Source organism: Thyridium curvatum, assembly GCF_004353045.1.
Source record: "Thyridium curvatum strain D216 chromosome Unknown NODE_3_length_876553_cov_77.224826, whole genome shotgun sequence".
Classification (NCBI taxonomy): domain Eukaryota; kingdom Fungi; phylum Ascomycota; class Sordariomycetes; order Thyridiales; family Thyridiaceae; genus Thyridium; species Thyridium curvatum.
In genome coordinates this window covers 410,106-427,081 of record NW_022156758.1, presented here as the reverse complement: position 1 = coordinate 427,081, position 16,976 = coordinate 410,106, and the positions used below count along the sequence as shown (strand labels likewise).

The following is a 16,976-nucleotide window of genomic DNA, read 5'->3' as shown; positions in this document are numbered from 1 at the left end:
AAGTTGAGGGTAATCGTCATGCTTGTCGTTGCGGAGATCATTGGTGATACCTGGAACGACCTCCGATATGTGACTAAAAAGCCTTAGAGCCTCTTGAAAGGGCACATGATGTGCGGAAAGAGCACAATTTATCAACCGCCCTCGCCGCGCGGGGACCCCTATGTTGGCCACACCTCCATCTCTATTGGAGGGTAGATGTACCTGATGGCGGGGCGCCGGACCTATTTTGCCTGCCCGTCGATACCCTAACAAATCGAATGACGCGGGAAGTGCCTCGGTCCAATTGTCGGAAGCCGTCCATACATAGACTACAGGCCCTTTAGGAGATACATAGAGCATAATGAACACATGGTCAGGCTCCAGCATCTTCTGCCTTGGGCCGCTAGGGGTGTGACAGAGCAGAGCCGCCTGCAAGGCCAACATGATCTCTCGGAGGGCTGATTCGGGCGCAGCAAAGAGTGAATATTCCAGAACTTGCTTATCTAATACGCATACAGCTCCCGAGAGCTAGCTTGAGCCGCAACTACGAAGGAGCGCGCCCCAGCTTTGATTGATGCCCAAGTGCCATGACGTGGCGGTGCAGGCAAGCTTCCCACCGAGCTGAGCCAGTAGTCAGTCAGCGATGCTGGCACACCTCGCCTCGCAGCCAAAGTAGTCGTCTCTTGAGGCCCAGTCACACCTAAATATCGAACCCAACACCTTCCTCACCGTCTTTTCGCTCGTAATCTGGACCAAGTGATCTCTCTTCTGTTCGTTATTCGGTAGCCACTCACATTCTTCGACACCTGCATACCCTTCGCAAGCCCTGATCACACTCGAACCTCCTGGTCGTGACCATGCCGGACGAGCAGTCGGCGATCTTAGAGGGGGAAGCGGTTGAAACAGACCGCTTGCTCCAAGGTACAGAGCAGGAGCCCTCGCCGAGAACTAACATGTACACCGATCCGAACTTTTGGATATTTGTCTTCTCCACTGTCATGATCTCTGTGGGAGCCAACTCCTTCTTTCTTGCTGTACCCCGCCTTTCCAAAAATGTCATTTGTTGCTCATATTTTGAACACATTTGCAAGTCAGGTTTTACCCTCATCCCGGAGAAGCAATGCAACACGGAACTTGTTATGGATACGTTAGCATCAGTTCGTTTTACTTATTTCACGATTCAGCCGGCAGTTGGTGAGTTACCACCCTGGAGGTCCGCCTGTTTTTTGCAGGCAAATCAGAACAAGGAAACTGTGTACTGAGAACTCTGTCCTTTAGCAATTATTGCATTACTTGTTTGGTGCCCCGTTGTCGCCTTTCACTGGTGCGTATACCTGTTCTTGATAGGTGTACACTTAAGTCATGAATCTGGTCCCAACCACTCCACAGTTTGCGGCTTCGGAGCGTCCTCATCCTGGCGCAGTGTGGAGCCATCATTGCGGAAGTTCCTCAAGCATACATCTTTTGGAGCAACGGGTCTCTTGATCTCCGCTGGATATGGGCATCACCGCTTCTCTCGGCTCTTCTCGGAGGAGGTGGCATGACATACATGGTACTCCGAGACTGTGCTCTCAGACAAATGTTCGGTGAAGGTCACTTGTGAGTTGTCTTTGCATTGGAACGCTCTCCATGAGAACCTATCATTGATTCTCGCTTAGCTTCTCGGCGCAGCTCCTCCTTGGTGCGTCAGCTAATACTGCCGCATTCTTGGGCCTCCCTGCTGCAAGCTGGGTTATGCAAACCTTTGGAGAATGGTACTGCCTGTTTATGAGCTTTGTAACCTCGATTCTTGGTTGCGGCGCATTGTTCTTCCTCAGCCCACTACCGGAAGTCGATAAACCTCAAAGTTTCAAAGCGACTTTTAGTTTCGATCTCCGAACACTGATACGAACACTGATACAAACACTGACTTCAATACCTGTTTTATCGATACCTGTTTTCTCGATACCCGCTGCCTTCGATTACTTGGCTGTATACGAGTATACAGTGCAGTATATCCCACATCGGTTTAAAAGCACCACGCCCGATGCAGGATGGGTCATCACGGGGGCCAAGCTGCTACCAGCACTGGCCACCATACCGGTTGCCTGTTGCGCAAAAGACTGTTCGATAAATGTGCAACTCACGATGGCGGCTGGCCTACTACTTTGGCAAGGCATGTTCAGTGCGATGCTCGCCTGGTCAGACTCGCTAGCGCTGTTCGGTGTCATGCTGGCAGCTGCCAGCTTAGGCAGCCTACTTCCACATTTTGCCAGGGCCTTGATTAGCTCCACAAGTAAATCAACACAGAGGACCGGAATATTTGTCGCCGATCAGGTCGCGGGGCTCTTGTTCAAGCTTCTAAGCTCCCTCGTTATGAAGAATATCATCTACGACGGCAACCGCACAGAGCCAAAACAACCAGGGCGGCCCTACTTTGCGACTGCCATTGTCAACATAGCTGCCTTGATTGGGCTATGTATCATATGGGGAATCCATGTCCGCCGGGAGCATGAACACCCCCAGGCAACGTCTGAGCCTGATCCAAGCCATTACGAGGTCGCGGGTGCCAGCAGCGACGCAGATATCTGACTATGCGGGCGTGGCTCGCACGGATGGGAGCCTCGACCTCAGCCTTGATAGTGGAAAACTAGGTGTTGGGTCAATGAGGCCAAATGAGCGTTATGTCGCGCACGTGTGGTACCACTGCCAGTGACGTGGGCACGAGTGAAAAGGTTGGGCTAGTTTACGTTGTTGGAAAGTGATGGACAAGCCAAGTGTCGGGATGTCGACCGCCAGACCTCTGCGGTGAAAACGTGGCTCCATTGATGGGGGCTGTGAAGCATTGCCACTATCGAACTGACACATTTAGACAACACATTTAGACTTCATGCACATAATTAGACTAGATGCTTCAAGACTATCTGCTCTGGGTTTCGATTTAGCCACAACAACGCGCCAAGATAATCAAGATGTTGCAATCGCGGGAAATCAGATTTCAATTTGATTCTCGATAGACGTACATATACATAACAGTTCGTAGTTCAGCATAACAAAGAACAAGTCACAAGTATTTACAGAACAAGAAGAGAACACACACGTCCACCACTATCCACAGCACAGCCGAGGAACTAATCTCAAGAACACTAGGGGCTCAGATTCCCGAGTCGTCCTGGTGATACACCTCGACGGCGGTGTAATTCTTCCAGGTGCGGCACTGGTCCATAAAGATGTTGGTGTCGTGCATGGTGACGGCGATGTCGCGCTGGTCCTCGACGAACTCGAGCGACAGGCCCTCGCTGGCGTGCCAGGCGATGTGGCAGTGCACGAGCCAGGCGCCCGGGTTGTCGAGCTGGAAGGCGAGCGCGAGGTAGCCGTTGCCCGGGAGCGTGGCGGTGTCCCGGCGGGGCGGGTTCTTGGTGTTGAAGCTCGCCGGGTTGCCGTCGAAGATTCCCGTGGTCTGGGCCAGGACCCAGAAGTCGTGGCCGTGGAGGTGGATCGGGTGGGCGATGCTGCTCGTGTTAGTGGGGACCCGACTTGTGTGTATGTGAGGAGGCTCGGGCATCAGGGCATGGACTTACCCGAGGCCTGACTGATCCTGGATGACGAGGACAGCCCATTCAGGGTTCTTGGTAGTTCTCTGTGTCCACTTGGCGTTAGTATGCTATGAGACCCATCACGCGCAGGGAGAAGGACACTTACGTTGACAGCAACGACGTTGTACTCCGTGGGGAAGATGGTCTCGTTGTTGAAGATCTTCAGCAGAGTAGGTGCCTTCCAGTCCAGGACCAAGCTGCTGGTGTTGATGGTCCACCTGAAGTAGTCGGTAAATTTGAAACCCAGCAGCTCCTTGGAGATGATGGGGATGTTGGTCACGTCGAGAGGCACATGGGGCACTAAGCTCTGGAGAGGCTCATCGCCGCAGCTCTTGGACGGGATAACGGTAGAGTTGCTCGTCGGGTTAGCCTTGTCGGCCTTGTCGTATCGGACAATGCCAGTGATGTCGGGTGCGTTGCCGTTGTTCGCGCAGGCCGAGTTCCAACCCGCTCGCAGCCAGTAGTTGCCGGGCTTGGCGTTGGCCTCGACGACGACGTCGTACCGCTGGCCGATGCTGACCAGGACGCTGTCCGTCTTGTAGGGGACGATCGGGACAAGGTCGGTGGAGATGACAGTCAGGCTGTGGCCGTCGATGGAGAACTGAAAGTGGCCGTCAGTCGCGACATTGACGACGCTCATACGGTACTTCTTTCCAGCTTCAAAGTTCACTTCAAACTTCTTGCCACCGCCGACACACTTCTTATCGGCAGAGCCGGTGCAGTTGAACGTGTTTGTGCCGTTGATGAGACCGTTCTCCATGACGGGAGGACCACCCTGCCTGGCCTTGTACCACAGGGCGAAGGCCTCGGTATGCGGCCAGTCCTGGAGGAACACGGATCCCAGGTCCTCGTCATAGTTGGCCGTAGCAGGACCGTAGATGTTCATGGGACCGAACAGCCCCTCGGCATACTGCAGAGTGAAATGACTGTGGTACCAGGAGCCGCCGTACTGAGTCGCACGGAACTTGTAAGTGAGCTGCGTTGCCAGTGTTAGCGATACTTCCATTATTCATGAGAGCTGCATGGCAACTGACCGATTTGCCGGGCGAGATCGGGCACTGAGTGACACCAGGGACGCCGTCGTACTCGACGCTGCCGACCTGGCGCATGCCGTGCCAGTGAATGGACGTGCCGTTATCCGGAATGTTGTTCGTAACGTGGATGACAAGGTTGTCGCCCCAGTTGGCCGTGATGGCGGGTCCCGGGACGGTCCCGTTGAAAGTCATGCAAGTGCGCTGATACCCATCAGGGGCACAGCTGCCGCGCTCCACAGAGAGCCAATACTCCCTTGTAACCCCTGTATCAGGGGCCTTGTCATACCCTGCGAGAATTGAGGTCAGAAATGCTGATCGATTCAAGGCATATGCAGAAGACTCAATGGCGGATAACGCTGCAAGAGGATGGCAAGGAGAATAGAGGCAACAGAAAAGACCCTGACTCAGAACGGAAGTTTGGGAACATACAGTTGGTATCAATAGAGTACTCTCCCCAGCATTGTCGCGAAGTTGGAGTGTTCTGGCATGACTGGCGAGGTTTAACGAACGGAAGGCTCAGGCCAGTTGAGGTAGAAGGAATGGAAAGGGCAATGGCGCCCGTAACGAGCGTAAGGGTAGAAACGAGAGTCGACTTCATTTTGAGTCTGAAAAGAGTGATACGATGCCAGGCAGATCCTAAAGATTGGACTGGTGGATGAGGACCGAAGACAAGATCATCTCTTCAACGCGAACATCGTCGTCCTTATATGCTTCTCTGGCGCTCTCTGAAAACAGGAACTCGCCGTTCCCCTCGGGCTTCGGCCATGAACACTGCACCTCGTCAGGAGTTCAACACTCGATTTACGAGGGACCATGTCCAAACGATCCATCGCCAAAGGCACAGAAACTCGAGGATGCCCACCCTTGGCGTCCGGCATCGTGGTGCCTCGCATGCATGCGTGCTACATAAACAGGCCATCCTGTGATCCTGTGCATGGCTGGTATGTGATATTGTCTTGATAAGTTATTAGCTAAGAGGAGGTGGTATTTCCGAACGGCTCAGGCGCCTACGCAGGTTCCAGGGGCAAGAAGCAAGTTCCTCTCTGCACACCGCACAGTTTCTTTGCTTCTTTTTTTGCTGCAGACCGGGGTAGACCTGGGCCGAGGGAACCGTGCACACCGAGGATGCCGTTATGCTGACGACTGTCAGCTAAGTTTTGGTGGAGAACGCCCACCAGCTGACTCGCTCAAACCTCGGGCAGTATTACTTGTACAGTCCACGAAACGAATGGATGATAAAATGGAGTTATGATGGTAAGGCTTGGCACGCTTCGAACGTGAAGCTGGCAAAAGAAAACCAAAGCCTGTCGCCCGTTGTGCAAGGTCTCTGCTGAGCGGAGCCTGACAAGAGCCAATGGTAGTGGAGATATTTCGCCATGACGTGGCCCACGACTGTGCAGTATTGAAACTTGGGCTCGAGCAAACAAAAGGATCTACGAACGGTTCATGTCCTTCAATCTCATCGCATCTCCACGACCGGGGTGGTTGACTTGATGATATCGCACGGACAGCAACGTGGTGTGGTTGTCTGTACAAACAACTTTGAACATGACCTTTCGTGGTGTTGGTAGCGAGTCATCCTTCGCGGAAAAGGGGGCTAGCGTTATTCTCAGCCTCGAACGATGTTGCAATTCCCGTCAGGCAGCGCCTATTTCTGCCTAGCGATATGCCGCGGTCTTGCAAGGAATCCCCCTGCCCCCTGAGCGAAAACAAGGGGACGACACAAGGTTGAACCTTTCAACAACAAGGGATAAACTTCATACGGTGGAGCCGCCTCGGAAAATTTTCACCTGTCGGCAGGGGATCCGCTCCTGTCGAGGAGGGTACAGAAGGTCGAGAAGAGCAAGTTCTACCGCCAGGGCGCGTGCAGCAGCGTTGCGTCGGAGCTCGTAAAAGCTGGGATTAGACGGGATCGCGCATGACGTTGCAGCCAGCCACGCGGGATGGGGCGTCCGGTACCGCGCTTCTAACCAGGGGAGGGGGAGGAGGGTGCTGCGGCGCTGAGCGTCCGTCAACCGGGGTATCGGGGTGATGGGGTGGCCCGTGAGCAACCGGAGGGTTGCACCGCCCGTGGGCCACTCAATGTCCGGACATGCAGCAGAACAGGGCCCGAGCAGTCCCGCATTTTCCCACGCAGCATCGGCGAGTAAGTGCCGGTTTTCGCTTCCACAATATTGGAACTAGTGGCTTGGTTCATGCATGTGATCCGGGTCTCGCGGCTCTCGCTGCGCCTGTCTCGGTTGCATTGTTGCGAATGGGACGCAAAGATAGGTGTAGGTCTCGGCTTAGGCAGCCGCTTTGCTCGGTGACGGTGACTGGAGATGTCTATACTGTACGGTCAGGGCGTAATTGGCTGCCTCTGATTTGCTATGAGCAAGCTTCCCCTGCTCCCTCAGACCGGATGAGACGCGGGATCGTGAGTTGGTGGTCAATGAATGTTCCATCCGAGAAGACTCTAGATGCCATCCCGTTCCCGTCAACCAGATTTTACGAAAGCTTCACGTACGAGACTGCCAATGATAACACAGATGCAGATGTAGGATAGTGAAAGGGTGCTCTTGTGATCTTGACCAGATGCGTCTCCAGACTATTGCCATCACCCGTCTCGCTCAGTCAACATGAGTACATCACAGTCAATATGAGCAAATTGAACACCGAGCGTGCCGAAGAAATGAATCCTAATAGGATAGAGTTTGCAGGATATGCAAAGGATATGGAGTTGCCTTTCTCGGTCTTCATCCCCGAACCTTGGACAAGAAACGGGCAGCGATGTTGCATAACTATCGTTGTAATTAGCAAGAGGTGGCTCAGTATGTGATAAGGGGAAATCGTCACCGAGGACTAGAAGTTAGATAAAAACAGGCATCAAATTGATCGGCTGCTACGACTCGACCAATAGAAATCTCAGCTAGTATTGATAAGTTCCATCCTTAACGATCAAGAGATGAAGGTTAAACTACAAAGTTCCCTAATTCTGAGTGTATACATGCGTCTTCATAACAACAAGCGATCTAGCCGGTAAGACTCAGCAAGTTAATCAACGTTATCTGAGATACAGTAAGATATTAACCTTGTCGGTCTTCTAGGCTTTCGAAAGGGTTGTTGCAGTGACCGTACAGCTAGGGCCAACTGTTGATCTGCCCAGTCCCGGTGATAACGTAAAACATGTTGCTACCCTTGCGCGCTCGGTTGCAACTTGTGAGACGGCTTGCGGGGCCAAGGGCTGGGAGTGATCCCTGCAAGAGTCTATTTTCGCCGTTTACCCGCTTTCTGTTCGCTCGTTATCCACGATTACTTCGCTCTGCTTTGATTGGCCTCTTTGGTCTTGCTTTGGATCGCCCTGTTTTTCGGGGGGCGTCTTGGGTAGGTAGTTTCAGGTGACGCTCCACTTCGTTCCGCTCGCCTTCGCTGCATTCACCCAACTTGGGAGATCAGTCGAACTTTCTTTTGGATTGAATCTCCCAAGATCTGGAACAGCAGAAGCGAGACAACAGGGATCCCCTTAACTGCCAAAATGTGGCTTTTTGGGACGTCTCAAAATACAGGTATCTACAAGAAGATCAACACCGATCACTTAACAACCCTGACTATAATCCCCTGGCTGGTCCCAGCGGCTGGAGGCCTCATTGGTGATACAACCTAGATATGAATAGCCCATCGACAGGGCTGAGAAACTCCTGTACTTTGAAGGTAGTATTTTGCCACTCCGGGCATTTCAGAGCATCATATTTGATAGTACCCTGGCAGGTGCCACTTTGATACGAAAAAGCCGCCTTTTGGCAGTCAAGGGGATACAAGAGTGAAGTGCTCAAGTTCTACGTCCAAGGAGCACACACCGTGTTGCTGGGACGAGAAATTACGACCCTAACCCATCCCCAGGGTGGACATTATCGCGCCGCTGCCATCTTTCAGCTTGGGCTAGTAGGAGGACGTTAATCTAATGGAGATGCCAGGCAACATGCTAACATGTAGCATCAGGGACAACTTTGACAATACCAGGCCTCTCCAAATATTCCCCCGGTCTTCCACCTCCGAGCCATCGATGCTACGACCCGATTCTCCTGTATCTGCACACAAGACGCGAAAAAACGAAGGCTGCGGCAGGTATATGTCCCGGGACGGCGAAGGATGGTATTCACTGTGGCCCGTCGCAACAGCATGCCATTGTCTCAGCAGTACGCCGGATGCGCCACACATAGAATCGTGGCGGGTCATATTGTCCGGACAGCATGTAGTGGATGTGGGGCTAATCCGGAGATCAGCGCACGCGGGACGGACCGGCCGGAAGACTTGTCCGACGAAGTGGGTAGTCCGGCTTGCCTGCGGATCATGGGGTGCTGGGTGCTCGGGGGGATTTACCGAGAGAGCTGTTGATGTCCTTGCTGAGAGCTTACAAATGATGTTGTGTGTGGTATGCATTAGCTAGCTCAGCAACGGCAAACGAACGGCTGACGCTAGACTCTGAGGTGGTCTCTTGAACTCAATCTGTGTGACTCGGAGTCGAGCACTCTGAACATTTGGAACATGATTTTCTGGTGCACGTCGGCACAGTCAAGCACAAGTGATTGTAGGAGAGCAAGTGTTGGTTTTGGGGAATGCGAAGTGTCAATTAGACGCTATCTAGAATCCCGAATTTCTTCTCATTTGTGGGTGACGATGTAAAAAAGCTCCCAGCTGTTCCCAAGGTATCATAATCCTACAAAAAACGCCGAATCATCCCGATTGCCTTTGTGTGTGTCCATGACCGTCGCGATGATAATTGGGGTATCTTCCTTCAGGTGCATGCTGCGGAAAAGCGTAGAGAGGGAGGAGGAAAGCGCGCTTAGTGGGTAGCGGCCTGCTTGTTGGCCTCGGCGGAGGCGTCGTGCTTGTGCTCGTTGGACTTGTCCTTGAGGGCATCGAAGCCAGCCTCGACACTGTAAGGGAGAGCATGTTAGTGAGATGGTCGAAGAACAGGGAGCTGCTGTGCAAAAACGTACCGAGTGCCGACGGGGGCGTTGCTGTCCTTGGCAACCTCCTTGTTGGCCTCCTTGGAAGCGCCGTAGGTGGCGGACTTGACGGAGTCAGAGACGTAGTTGGCGGCCTGCTTGATGGAGTCCATGTTGACGGTTTGGGTTTGGGTTTGGTTTGGTTTGTGGTGGTAGTGTTTGAGTGATGTGAAGATTGTCTGATGGAAAGCTGGATTTTGCTTGTTTGATGATGGAGAGGAGAGAAGATGGCCGAGAGGGAGGGGGACTGTCAAAGGTTAAATACACGTTTGGGTGTGAGAGTTTGGTTGGCAGGCAACGATCGATCCCAGATTGACACGATAGGCAGTCACAGGTGGTTCACGCAGCAATCGCGCACCAGTCCATCTGAGCTGAGTTTGGAAAGCTTAATCCGGGGAGAGCAAGCAGAAGAGCAAAGCTCCCTACGTCATCGCCTTCTCGCGGCGAAACTGCTCACCGGGATTATGACGCTAAATCAGCCCTAGTGGCAGGGGAAAGCACCAATGACCAGGCCACCTGAGCAGAAAAGCGGAGAACTCAGGCTTGCGAGATCGGGTTTAGCGCGTCCTTCTGACGTGACGGAGCATTGCTTCCTTGTCTTTCCTTCACCTTGGCATGTGCCATCCAGAGGTGTAGCTCAGCTCCGCAAGCACGACTTGACTTGTTGCTCGAGCAATCAGCCAGCATGGCCTCTTGCCTCCCCAAACTTGTTCCCTCTAAGGTAGCGTAAGTTTGGCCTGGTTTCAGGTTAGTAATGGTGGCGGCAAATTCCACTCTCCTCCCACTCAGCAGGTGTGGCTGGTCCGTGTGGTTGGCTGTACCTGCGCCCCGACCATCTCTCGATCCTCTCAAAAGTGATGAGGTCATAACCTCCCACCGACGTCATCCTCACGTATCACGCAACCACGAGAAACACCCGGTCTGCCATCCAAAGTCCCTCCCGGCCATCAAACTGCCGCTGCCAATCCCTGCTGCGCAATCGTTCCAGATCGTTCGATCGTTGCAATTCGTTCCCGCTCTCATGCAGGGCATCCCAATAGCTCATTGGACTATTGGGCCATCTACGGGACCTTTTCGCGTGGCTACGGGCAAACTAGGCCTTCTGTCAGGTATGGTGATCTGTATCACCCCGGCTACAGTTACACTCCTGATGACGGAAGGTGTCCCTGAGAAGCGAGGATCAGGGTCGTCCCTCTGCCCCTCTCCCGATCACTTGGTCGGGAGCAGATTACCTCGGCTTATGCGGGAAAGGTCTAGGTAGACTTTGCCAGAGCTTGGGGACCTGGGACCTGAACGGACCTACGGCAAGAGCCGCCTCTGTTGGGACGGCACCTCGTGGAAATGTCGGGATGACGTCCATCCTGGTTCTCGAGAGATGGCCAATGTGGGCACAATCGTTGCTGAGTGATCTTGGATACGCGCTCGGACATTACGCGGCGTTTGCTTATTAGTCGAAGCCTCTGCAAACACAGATCTTGTGCAAAGAATTGAATCGGATTGACGCTTCCGCATGTTTGCACAGAGAGGCGATATTCATTAGGAACAGGCATGATCCATCATCTCAGGTACGTATTCTAGATGTCTCTCCTATCGACTATGAATTTCATCGTAGCGGAATAGTGAGGTTAGACACTTGGAGTAGCGATGATGGGACAAGAGCTGATAAGGAGCCATGTGTCGTCCGAAATCGCCAAATTTGGCCGCACGACATGAGGTAATTTAAAGATCAAAGTTATTGGAAGCTCGGAAAGTCCGAGCAGGACAAGCCTGGAGGCTTTCCTTCCAGCAAGCCGGTCAAATCCCGAATGGGCTCTACCTCCTCACTACCTCTCACAGGTCTGCTTGATCAAAATTGCGAATGAAATCGTAATAAAACTTGGCCATGTTGACATGCTCGCTCATGAGAAGCCTCTCGTTGAACGTGTGGATGTTGCTGAAGGACTTGAGACTCCCAGGGCTCCACCGGTAGATGTTCTTGGATAAATCTGGAAAGGAAAATTGTCAGCCTTCTTCTTCTTCCCCGATCACGCTCCCATGCACGGGGGGGTACATTCCCCTGCTACGTACCAAGATAGTGCCGGGTGTCAGTGTTGCCAGTCATGGCCCCCGGAGCAACAACCACGTGCCGCGCCAGGTCTGCGAAAGAGTGGCGCACCGTCCCCGCAAAGACGTCCCAGACGGCCCCCTTGGTAGGCGACTGCGGCGTGACGTACGACTTCCTCCGGACCTCAATATTGAGAGTGCCGTTGTACACCGGCTCCCAGAGACCGTGCTGCGCGTCCTTCTTCTTTTTCTTTGCCGCCGCCGCCGCCGCCGCCACAGGCGCAAGGCCGTGCGCGGCGAGGTACTCGTCGTAGTCCTCGTCGCCCTCAAACGCCCGGACCTCGAGGTCGTACTTCTCTGCCACCCGGCCCACCAGGTGCGCGATGCGGTGCTGGATGCTGCCGACGCTGTCCTGCGGCGCGTAGCGGTGGTTCACGCCCAGCGTCACGAACTCGGGCAGCGCGTTGATCTTCTGCCCGCCCGCGACGACCGTCGCGGCCTGCGACGTCTGGATGAAGTACTGCGTGTCGCGCGACACGGCGGCCAGCGCGGCCGCCGCGCCCTTCAGGTCGCCCCGGCGCACGTACCGCGTCAGCTCCGGGAACGCGTCGGGCGAGTGCTCGGCGAGGCAGACGAGGGCCTCGTGCACGGGCCCGCCTTTCGCGATCTCGGGCTCGAAGGGGTGGGCCTCGAGCGCGACGACGACCTCGGACATCATGCCGATCGCGGTGTGCGGCGTCGGCGTCGAGCTGTGCCCGCCCACGACGTCGAGGTCGAACCACACGTCCAGGTAGCCCTTCTCGTAGACGGCCGGCAGCGCGTACACCGTGTCGCCGAGGGTCTGCAGGCCCGCGCCCCCCTCGTCGAGGATGACGGCGATGCCGCCCTCGCCGTACCGGTCCCCGAGCACCTTGGCGATCTCGCCGGCGCCCCGCGCGCCGCCGCACTCCTCGTCGAAGCCGAAGGCCAAGACGACGGTGCGGCGCGGCTCGTAGTCCTCCTGCTCGAGGAGGGCCTCCATCGCCGACATGAGCGCCGTGATGCCCGACTTGTCGTCCGAGGCGCCGCGGCCGTACAGGTACCCGCTCTCGCTGTCGTAGTGGGCCGAGAACGGCGGGTAGTCCCACTGGTCCAGCGTCTCCTCCTCCACAGGGACTACGTCCTGGTGGGCGGTGAGAAGGATCGGGGCGAGGTTTTCGTCGGAGCCCTGGATCGTGTACACCAGGCCGTAGGTGTTGACCAGCTCCACCTTGGCGTTCTCGTAGCTGCGATCGGCTTGCACGTCAGTACACGTTCGCTACCTACATTAGCATCTCGAGTGAGACTTGTCACGTACAGGTTGGGGTAGTGGTCTTCCAACACCTTGCTGATGTTGTTGAATGGCTTCCATCTCTCGTCTGTGTCAAAGTCTCCGAGGTCGTCGTAGCAGATCGAGTCTATCTCGACGAGAGGCCGGTGGTTCTCGACCAGCTTTTCAAGCGCATCTTTTCCCGAGAAAATATCATCAGAGCTGAGCAGCCCATCGTCCGAAGGATCAAGTGGTCTCAACTGGGGGCATTTCCGGTGGGCCGTTAACGTGCCATGACTGAATGTTCGAAAACCTGGAAGGTTGTCAAGGCCAAGGAGGTATTGGCTCCAACCGGTTGAGTAGCCAGATGCCAACTCGGCGAGTAATAGGCTTGTCGAGACTGTCTGCTTCAAGGAAACCATTTTGAGGTGCTGAGGTCTAAGACCGTGATATTGTCAATGAAGCATACGGCATTCAAGCTACTACCACTTCCCAGAGGTGGTTATATAGATCCCGACATAACAGCTCTCTAGAAGGAGAACCCAAGTGGCCCCAGACCGCCTCCAGATAGTACCGTCACCATGTCTCGATAGAGTATCATCGAGGTGGGTGTCCAAAAGCCGGGTTACCGGGATTCACATCTAATAACGACGTTTCACCGCACTAACAAAGACGGCATGGAACCGCCTCGGATCTCGGTCGCCTATCGGAAGGTGTTCAAAGCAGCACAGTCCGCAACACTCAACTGCAGGTGTTATCGTATTGCGGGAGACTAGCCGTTAGACGACAGACCGGTGAGTCCGGGAGTGCGGGGTGAAAGGGCAGATCTGTAGCACAGCGCCTGCAAGTTTTGAATGAGGTCCGGTGAAAGGCATCGATCGAGCCGCACTATGAGCCCCCAGCGGGTGTAACACATCCTCAACACGTACATAGCCGGAGCGGGGGAGCCCCATTAGAGGCAGGAACAACGCCCCGATTGGCATCTTGAGGCCCTGCTATGATGATATGTTGAGCACTGGCATGCTTGCTTCTGCGAAGCTGTGCTACACGTCCTTGGCCATCCACGCCCGCCTTCTCAAATCACCGGACCTGGCTTTTGTCATAGCAGTAGATCTTGAGCACAAGGCCTTAATTTCTCCGCCAATGCCTCGTTGACACGACCTCTGTTCGGAAGAGCTCTCGAGCTTGACTCCCACACCAGCCGCCACGACACGCCTGTGTTGTCGCTCGGAATCTCGATCGTGTGCAGCATCAGCATCGGTGTGAAGCACAAGGACAAGAAGAGGGGAGGAACGTCATGGGGGCGAAACAGGCGTCGGCTGCCCGGATCATAATTAGTATGGCTTGCCCATGGCTCGCCAAGACAGGTCGCTCTTGATTCTGCCGTCTCATAGCATGTCTAACGCGGAGCTGTAGCACGGCAGAAGTTAATCTTTCGTATTTGATGGCATTGCTTAAAGCGGGAAACAGTTTACGCATAGAGCCAATGTACCGTCTGACAATGTTGTACAGACCACCAACTAGATCTCGCCATGTCGGGTATGCCACCTCCCCAAGACAAGTGGCTGTGGGGTGGCTGTCGGGCATATCGGGGCGCCGAATTCGACAAAAAGCCCCTGGAAGATAGATGCAGCAAGCGACTCCATCTTCATTCTACCTATGTTAGGAACAATCGAGTTCGCAACGGTGGTGTACGCAGGTCTGCTGAACATATACCAGGGAAAAGGGATGTAATACTTAAATAGACAGAATCTAATAGAGGGTTTTCACAGGGCTTAATGCGCATCGTGTATGCAAATATGTGCTAAAATTTGGTTCATTCTTGATTTTCAAGCAAACATGTCCTTTGCTTTCGGATTACACACTCGGCACCACGATCCTCGGTCATAAGGACCCCTGACTAAGAAGACACCGATGCATATCTGCCAAACGTCTTTTCATCCTTTGACCAGGGGCACTGATTGCATTCACAGAGAAACTCAAAATACTGCGGGTACCTGCCCCGAAAGTAACCGAGCCTCTCGTCCAGCTCCCGGCGCCGTCTCCCATCTCTTTCGAGCACTCTCATCAGGTAGATCCGGTAGATGGCGTTGAATATCTCCCTCTCGGGTGATGCTATCGGGCCCTTGGGCATCTTCTCAATGACCGGGAGAAGCTCGGTATGGTGCTTGGCGCTTGATACGAGAACCTGTGCTGCCGGCTGTGACTGTTGCTTGGATCTCTGCAGGGCAGGCCTGTGCAATGCAGGCTTGTTCGCAACAGCATGGTGTGCCGTGGGCCTCCGCAGGCCCGATGAAGGTCCCGGCAGCTTACTCGGCCCAGCCTGTGTCGGTTTTGTGATAGCCGGAGCGGGAAACTTGCGGGGAGGTAACCTAGCGCCAGGCACCACAAAGGGCCTGGGACAAGTCACACTGCTGCCTTTGCCAGCAACGGCTCTCTTCTTTCCCGTGTCTCCGTGCTTCTGCGTCTTCATCTGGTTCGCGATATCGGCCTGCTTCAGACCACTAGCTCGGGGGATGCTTGTGGAAGCGGCTTTGCTGGGAACGGGAAGCCGGCCAGATGTCTGCCTCGAGCTTGGAGCTGGCAATCGGCTGAGCTGAGGGATAGCCATGGCTGTTGTGTTGGTAGAGTTGAGAAGAGTCGGAGAGGAACAATTTCAATAAGCCGGATAAAATCATGGTGGAAAATGGCAGGGAATGAGGAGCAATATTGCAGTATTTGTAGGAATAATGGATCCTCAAACAAAAGTTGAAAAGATACAGGCGGTTAACAAAGTTTCTTTGAAGCACATATGCTTGTTCACAAGCCATTGTTGTGCACTTGCTTGTTCTTCCATAACAGCATCTTTGTTCTTGCCCCATGGTATTGCCGCTATTGTGGATTTACTGTTTTTTGTTCTGAGCGTAGATGAAATTTGCAGCTTTGAGATTGCTTAGCGATAAAATGCTTAGCTTCTTGTTGGTGAACGACTTACCGACGGGAAGCAGCCCGTTCTCAGCGGACCAGTCACGTACACCGTGCCTCTCCTTTCCGGTGCCCCAGTGCTGTCTGTCTCTGGGCTTCGACAAGTGTAGCTTGTCTGTAGTCCCGTTGGCCGGAGCGAACACAAGCAGTACATATCGATGCTTGCCCGTCTTTGGAGGTGGTCCAGGAGGTTTGTACTCGATCAGATCGTGGAGCGAGGCGATCTCAAGTCCGGAACAGACCCTGCTGTAGCCGGATGGCACAGACACGCCGGTGGCGATCCAATGGCACATCTCAGACCATTTGGGATCATTGCGGGAGGGTGCGTCGGGATCTGTAAGAGTAACTACGTAGGTTGTTTCCGATTGGCAGTTAAAGTCGTCCTTGGGCGGAGCGAGCTTGATCGAAGGTGCGTCTTGAAGCTTCTTCGGCTTGAGAGTATTCCCAAGCTCTGCCTTGTTGCTGGAGGACCATTTTGCTTGCACAAGTAAGGATGGTACGAAGTCATCAATGACTACATGATCTTGCATCAGCAATATGGTATTCAGAAGGCAGATAATACTGACGTACCGGTCGGTATGATCTCGGCCTTCTGGAGCCTGGTCAATGTCGTCGTTAGCTGGTAGTCCAAATCAAGATTGCCTGCAGGTCCCTACTGATGCCGGACGTTCTGCACGTCATTCTGTAGGGTTTGACTTCCTTCGCTGCTGATAATTTTCTGATCTCCCACGGCAGCTGACGCCCACAGGAGAGCCACAAACCACGTGAAACGCGTGTTCCAGCTGAAGGCACCCATTCTTCGTTTGCAGCTCTGTTAGGAGGTTGAAATGAAATCAGACATGAGCAGGTAATGTTGTCGCAGGGTCGTGATAATTGTACACTTGTGCGCTGTGGATAAAAGGGTTTATGGCTGTGGCAGCCCCGCCTCTCGTGATGTCATTCCACATCACTGCGTGAAGCCACCCGGCATGATGCCTCATATGATGCCCTGATCCAGCATCACATGCAAACGAGTAAGCGAAGAAATGTCTTGTAATTTTGTAGGTTGTTTCAGCTTCATCTGCAAGTCCTTGGTGCAACATGTCTCGCCAGCCCGAGTTCGATG

General features: G+C 54.0%; 5 protein-coding genes across 5 annotated transcripts; 1 reads left to right on the top strand and 4 right to left on the bottom strand.

Annotated features, from left to right (window-relative positions):
• Positions 1-836: 836 nt before the first annotated feature.
• On the top strand, positions 837-2,550 carry E0L32_000829 (uncharacterized protein; the record flags this gene model as incomplete). Its single annotated transcript, XM_031143140.1, has 4 exons — positions 837-1,173; positions 1,258-1,303; positions 1,369-1,578; positions 1,638-2,550. The coding sequence occupies 4 exons, from the start codon at positions 837-839 to the stop codon at positions 2,548-2,550; spliced, it is 1,506 nt and encodes a 501-aa protein (XP_030994363.1).
• A 562-nt stretch (positions 2,551-3,112) lies between these two features.
• Positions 3,113-5,186, bottom strand: E0L32_000828 (uncharacterized protein; the record flags this gene model as incomplete). Its single annotated transcript, XM_031143129.1, has 5 exons — positions 3,113-3,470; positions 3,540-3,607; positions 3,661-4,530; positions 4,589-4,875; positions 5,018-5,186. The coding sequence occupies 5 exons, from the start codon at positions 5,184-5,186 to the stop codon at positions 3,113-3,115; spliced, it is 1,752 nt and encodes a 583-aa protein (XP_030994362.1).
• Positions 5,187-9,410: 4,224 nt separating this feature from the next.
• Positions 9,411-9,689, bottom strand: E0L32_000827 (uncharacterized protein; the record flags this gene model as incomplete). The annotated part of the gene is made up of 2 exons (XM_031143118.1): positions 9,411-9,504; positions 9,568-9,689. 2 exons carry the CDS (start codon positions 9,687-9,689, stop codon positions 9,411-9,413), a joined length of 216 nt encoding a protein of 71 aa, XP_030994361.1.
• A 1,717-nt stretch (positions 9,690-11,406) lies between these two features.
• On the bottom strand, positions 11,407-13,329 carry E0L32_000826 (uncharacterized protein; the record flags this gene model as incomplete). Its single annotated transcript, XM_031143106.1, has 3 exons — positions 11,407-11,561; positions 11,644-12,884; positions 12,956-13,329. The coding sequence occupies 3 exons, from the start codon at positions 13,327-13,329 to the stop codon at positions 11,407-11,409; spliced, it is 1,770 nt and encodes a 589-aa protein (XP_030994360.1).
• A 1,478-nt stretch (positions 13,330-14,807) lies between these two features.
• On the bottom strand, positions 14,808-16,667 carry E0L32_000825 (uncharacterized protein; the record flags this gene model as incomplete). The annotated part of the gene is made up of 4 exons (XM_031143095.1): positions 14,808-15,520; positions 15,882-16,385; positions 16,442-16,470; positions 16,528-16,667. The coding sequence occupies 4 exons, from the start codon at positions 16,665-16,667 to the stop codon at positions 14,808-14,810; spliced, it is 1,386 nt and encodes a 461-aa protein (XP_030994359.1).
• Between the last annotated feature and the right edge of the window lie 309 nt (positions 16,668-16,976).